Source organism: Astatotilapia calliptera, chromosome 23, assembly GCF_964374335.1.
Source record: "Astatotilapia calliptera chromosome 23, fAstCal68.1, whole genome shotgun sequence".
NCBI classification, from domain to species: Eukaryota; Metazoa; Chordata; class Actinopteri; order Cichliformes; family Cichlidae; genus Astatotilapia; species Astatotilapia calliptera.
This window is the reverse complement of record NC_137443.1, coordinates 23,501,649-23,507,871: the sequence shown is the minus strand read 5'-3', so window position 1 is coordinate 23,507,871 and position 6,223 is coordinate 23,501,649. Positions and strand designations below refer to the sequence as shown.

General features: G+C 38.8%; 1 protein-coding gene across 1 annotated transcript; it reads right to left on the bottom strand.

Annotated features, from left to right (window-relative positions):
• Positions 1-2,380: 2,380 nt before the first annotated feature.
• On the bottom strand, positions 2,381-5,570 carry mylz3 (myosin, light polypeptide 3, skeletal muscle). The gene is made up of 6 exons (XM_026159374.2): positions 5,226-5,570; positions 4,832-4,859; positions 3,435-3,578; positions 3,183-3,353; positions 3,001-3,078; positions 2,381-2,911 (listed from the first exon to the last, which is right to left on the bottom strand). Exons 1-6 carry the CDS (start codon positions 5,226-5,228, stop codon positions 2,883-2,885), a joined length of 453 nt encoding a protein of 150 aa, XP_026015159.1. The 5' UTR covers positions 5,229-5,570; the 3' UTR covers positions 2,381-2,882.
• Positions 5,571-6,223: the final 653 nt, after the last annotated feature.

The following is a 6,223-nucleotide window of genomic DNA, read 5'->3' as shown; positions in this document are numbered from 1 at the left end:
AAAAGTGTTGATGTATGTCTTTTGTCTGAGAAAACATAAAGCATAAAAAAGGCTCCTGCCAGTCATAACACAGTATGGAAGCTTCTTTTTTTTTAAAATGTTTTTTAATTAAACCCAAATGCAAAAAACCAAAAACACTATCAGCAGCTTCATGTATGCACCTTTACTACTACATCACACCACACGGGGGCAGGACTTACACAGGTTAAAACTTGTCTTACTGCACTGAAACACAAGCACCAGAGGCACTGTACATCCTGAGGGATTTTTAACATTAGGAAACATCTAATGCACAGTCCAGAATGGAGATGTTTCATTCAATAATCACACACTTTTTTATGTTATTTCAGTTTAACTAGATGATTCACACTTTTTTGCCCAACAGAAAATGGTCCAGACAAGTGGGCTGGTTTAAGAAACCAAAAACAAACAAGTGAAATCTGGTGGTTTATTGAGCTTTATTGATCTTCTGCAGTACCAGTATGTTCTCAGTATGCTCTTTGACATTAAAAAGGAAAATTGTTGCTGGATGACTGAGAACCTTCACAGACAAAATTGTTACTGTTTCAAAACGACTCAGGTATACCTTCCTCTTAAAAAATGGAGAAAATCTCATTCAGCTCTCATGAAGTTTCATTTTACAGTCACTGGAAAGATCTTTCAGTGAATGTACAACAACTACATATTAGGACAAGTTTACAATGTAAATTGTTCCATTTTTCCTGTCACATGGTGCAATATAGAGAGATAGAAAAGAACATTTACTCTTTGACTCAAATTAGGCTGATGTCATAGGCACATACAAACAAATATTAATGATCATTCTGTTATAGCATGAATATTGAAAAATAAATCAACAATAATTTTTACTCTAATAAAGAAAAAAATATTTTTAGTGGGGCAAAAGTCAACAATGGCTGAATGGCTTCTTATTTAAATACTGCAAATTATATGTAGCGATCTTTAAAATGCATCGGCAAAAACAGAGCACTTTAACTTTAATATATCAAAATTTGGTTGATCTCTTTTGGGGGAGCATTTGGTGTTTCTGTTCTTTTGTGAGTAATTTATTCAGTTTTACACACACACACACACACACACACACACACACACACACACACACACACACACACACACACACACACACACAATGTTATGGTTCATTTTTTTCCCCCCACTTTGTTTTTTTCTCTCCCTTTGTATGATTTTTAATGTTTTATGTCCACTTTTAGTGTTGGATCTACATGGACTCTCTATGATTTTTCGTGCTGGCTGGATCCTTTGAACGTAAAAACAAATGAAGGAACCACTTTGGATCAAATCCAGCTGAAGTCTCAGTTTTAACTGTTACAGTCCATAACCGTTACTTTCTGTGTAACATTCATTTGAATATTAAATATATTGTATGAATATCTTTCAATATGTAGATATCTAGGAATATCTTATTTTTAGAGAGAACCAATATGACAGAAATATATTTTTGTAAAATTTCAATTTAAAATCTCATATATTGTATGTGTGTTTGGTAAGTAATCTACAGTTAGATTAACCAAATTAACCTTAAATGAGTGCCAATAAAATTAGAATTTTTGTTTTTTTTTAAATAGCTGATAGACACTATTTTATTATTCTTCATTCTGTCTTATTGACTTTATTGTTTTAATGGACTAAAATTATGTTTTATTATATATTGCTAACAATTTTGCTTGTACTGTTAGCTAATAATGTAAATTCTAGTTTTTGTTTCCAATTCAGTAGCTAGCTGCTATAGTATAACTACTATTGAAATCCAATTTATTTAGCTAATTTTTTTTTAAACTGTGTCCAAACTGTTATGTGTTTCCACTATAATGTTAGCTAACAATAGAACTGCTAGCTACATGGAAGTATCCCATAGCTTTTTCATAATTTTAGCTAGCTACCATATTACAGCGATCACCCCAGTATATCTAGGATAGATTTTTAGCTGTTTAATCATTCTTTGCTCACTGTACCCTAATTGTTAAAAAATTGAACAGTTGAACAATTAGACTGTTGTATTGTTATTCCATAATTTTAGCTAATATACATTTTTGCAGAATTATTTACAAACTGATTATTTTAGCTACACATCGGTGTCCATTATTGTTTCATTATGTATATTTAACAATTTTATTGTTTATAGTTACTTGGCTATACTTAAAGCTAATTCTTCAGTTCTTAATTCACTTTCTGACCCTTTTCCTTTTTAAATGTATTTAATAATCTATGCTTTCTTTTTTGGCTCTATCTTATTCATAGCCTTTTGTTAAGCATCAACTTTTTTACATAAATTTCTTCAATCTGAGACCTGCAGTCTACAAAAGCATGTGGGCAATGAAAGATCAAGAATCAACCCAGATGGGATGTACGTTGGAAAAGTTTATTCTCAAATGAAGAGAGTGAAAATAAATACAACTTTTCAGGGAAGGAGGGAGCTCTGGCGCTCTGACCACAACCATTCTCCAGCACCTTTGGCATTGCTGGGCCAGTGATGGCGTGACTGAATGAGGTGGCGGTGGGAATGGAGGGATCTACCCTCACTTGATGAGTGGTCACCCCTTTTCCCCCGTTCCTCACCCCATGTGGTGAGTGGAGACGCGCCCCAGTGGGGGGAAGTAGAGGCCGGGTGATGGAGGTCTACAATGGAGAGGTGATGGCGATGTCCCAAGAGAGGAGGGTGAGAGACGAAATGGAAAAGAAAACAAAATAAACAAAATGAAAAAATGGGCGTGCTTCAACATCCCTTGTACATAGTCCTTGTCTTTCCGTGGTTGGTCTTTGAAACAGTGTAGATGTCACGAACACTGTGGGGCTGTCTGTAGGCGAGCTACAGTTTCTTCAGCACTCTCGCTGCTGGCCTCTTACACAGACATGATGTGCTTGACGAAAGCTGCAGGAAGAAGTTCAAATATTTAGCTTCCTGGAAATTCAAAAAAAAAAAAAAAAAAGGAAGTGGAATGGTTTGAAGTCCGGTCTTACCCTCATAGTGCACACTGCCGTTCTCGTCCTCCTGGCCGGCCATAAGGGCATCAATCTCTGGCTCGCTCATCTTCTCTCCTGTGGATGCACAACGATCCATGTCAGGGATATGTTTCCCATTTCACTCACTATTGCATGCTAAGCAAACTATATGTGTGTGCTTCTAAATTTAGGAGGCTCACCCAGAGTGGACAGCACAATACGCAGCTCAGCACCCATAACTGTGCCATTGCCCTCCTTGTCGAAGACGCGCAGACCCTCAACGTAGTCATCATAGGTTCCCTTGGGTTGAGCGTCGACCTCCTTCAGCATAGGCAAGAAAGCGTCGAAGTTGAGCCTCTTGTTGGCCAAGTCTGTTGATAGCACACCAAATTATTACACATACCATGACACAGACTGCTCTTTTGTGTTAGAAAAAACAGTTTATGTCTCACCGTCAGCAGTTGGGTTGCCCAGAATCTTATTAACGGACCTGTTGGTGGGATTCTGGCCCAGAGCACGCATGATGTCAGCCACCTGGTTGTAGGCCACCTGGCTGTCACCAACTCTGTCAAAGAGACCAAAAGCCTCCTTGAAGTCTGGCCAGGAGGAGAGAAACAAAGTTGAGTACAAGTTCTTCAGGACTTATAGTTAAGACTTCAACAATAAGGAAGAATTAAAACAAAAAAGTCTGCCAGAGTCTTTTTTCTTGTTCCATCCAAATGGTATAATTGATATTATTTTTATGGCATGACATCCATGTTTTCTTTGCTGTGTTAGATCCATCCCCTTTGGATTTCCTACTCTATCTATTACAGTGTTACTACTAGTCATCTATGTCAGTTGCACAGTGCCACAACGTAGAGGAAGATTAAAGACAGTAAAAGCCACATAATTCTGTCATTGTTCTCAGCTAATTGAGAGGGACAGCTGTGAAGAGGAAGGCACCAACTGGGGGCCCAGACAATGGTTGGCTATGTCTGTGAATCCCACCAGGAACTCAAAGTGACCTTTTTGACAGATTAATGTGTTCGTGTGGCTTCTGAACAGCAGTTGTACCCTTCCACCACACTCGACCCACCCCGTCCTTCTACATTCCTGCCTCCACTTGCATTTACAGCAACATTGCGTGCAAACTGATACACCCTGACAGAGAAATGCAGGCCATTTAGAGACATAGCGACATGGCCCCCCGTGCAGTCAAAGCCAAGAATGCTGACTGGGCCGTAATTAACACCGTAACTTGGAAAGGAACTTAATGTTAGACATATAGTATAGCTGTACCAGAATGTGCAGAAGCAGCACTAAACAAATAAGCCTGATTGAAAACGTGTTAAAGGTTTGCCTGCAAGTCTAGGATACACAACTGGAAGAGTTTTAACTACACAAAAGTATCCATGTCCAAATGGGGACCCCAATATATCCCATAGGGCATGTTTATAGAGGACATGTCTTTCGGCAGTTAAACAAAAAAGGTATGGGGTGATTCAGATTCTTGTGTAAGCTGATGCCACCAGCACTGCATCTTAAACCCTGACCTAAGGATTAACGCCCCTCCTGAATAAGGACAATGGCGACTTGCAAGACAAGGCTGAGAATAGACATGTCTGAAATCTTTCCCGACAGCTGGAGAAGTTGGTAGAATGGCATGGCGCTCTTCATCCTCTGCTTCCACTTTTCTAGCACTTTAATCAGATTAAAAGTTCATCTAAGTAAGCCTGGAGCTACTCTGAGAGTTTGGTTCGTGTGACAATTGCAAAAGCTAGACGTAAATACCTACCAGCACATTGATTGAGAGGTTGGTGCCTTCATATATGAGGCAAAATTTCTCTTTTTCTTTTTCTTCACTTACCCTCAATCTGGTCCGGTGTGAACTCAGTCTGTCACATTTGAAAAGGCACATTAACAAATACACAAACACACAGAATACAGAGAAATAAAGAAAAACAAAATGAGTATATCCAGCTTATGTAACTGTCCAAAGGATTCTGAACACATGATGGATGCTGAAACTCTAAAACGGCCTCTTTGCATTAGAATATTAGCCTTTTTAGACATTAAACATAGACATGTGAATGCATTCCAAGACTCTAGTCCTGGGTGCCAGTCTTCATTTTGCCTCACTAGCAAAAGTCTCAGTTTTGGGGTCATTATCGAGCTCATATCCAAACCAATTAAAAGGAAAAAAAGGTAACTCCATCAGCAATGCCCCACCCAAAAGGTCCAAAACAGAAGTTCGTACACACCATTTTGGAGAGCAGGAGCTGGAGGAGATGAGAAGCTGAAGTCCCAAGACAGTGTGGTCCTTAGCCATGGTCAAAGCACCCCTCTTATTTATTCCGGGCATGTGATGTCACGTATGCTAATGGGCAGATCAGATGACACATTGGAACATCTTTAACTTTCTTAGGGCAAACGGAAAGGAGAGCTGTACGCCCTCGGAGCAGTGGGAGTAGGCCTTTAGAAGGGGACAGGGCTATTTTTAGAAGGCTGAAAGAACGGTTGCAAGATTTCAAAGAGTCTGTGAATGCATTACAATTTCAACCGAAATGCTTTTGGCAGCATTGACACTTAAGACTTCTCTCCTCTGGAAAGAGATGTACAGCTGGTGAGTGAAAATGCAGAAAACTCAGCTTCCTTGAGGCTCACTTGAGGAGGGTTCCAGGTGTGAGGAGCTCATTTACAGGGTGGTATTTTTAAACAGCCCCACTGCTCCTCCTCTTATGGTTAAATAACAGAACCGGGCAAAAAATCGTTTGAAAAGTTCACTCCATTCAGGCATGTGTTAAAAACATTGACACTGAGTGGCAGATAACCTGAAAACAACAGGTTTTATAACAATTCTAAAGACCTTAAAAAGATCTGCTCTCACAGCGCTACCCTCAGAATAGGACAAGTAACAAATAAATTCATAATGTGCAGATTTGCTGGCTTCAACTAACTAAAAATTGATCAGTTTGTCCATTAATAAATAGGCAAATACACTGGAGCAAAGTTAAGCTTACATAATGTAGGTTATGTTATTAAGAACTACATTCATAGCACAATAAATGACGTTTTTAAAAGTCAATTTCATTTCCATCTTCAGCAGAGCTCTCCATGGTGCTGACAGCGGAACAGAAAGAACCAATAAGATTAATCTTAATAAATGAATTTCTTGATGCATTTTTTGATGTAACAAACTTAATTTAAAAAACTGGAAAAAAATCTAAAATCATTACCTGCGATTCTGCGAAGTGCAGTT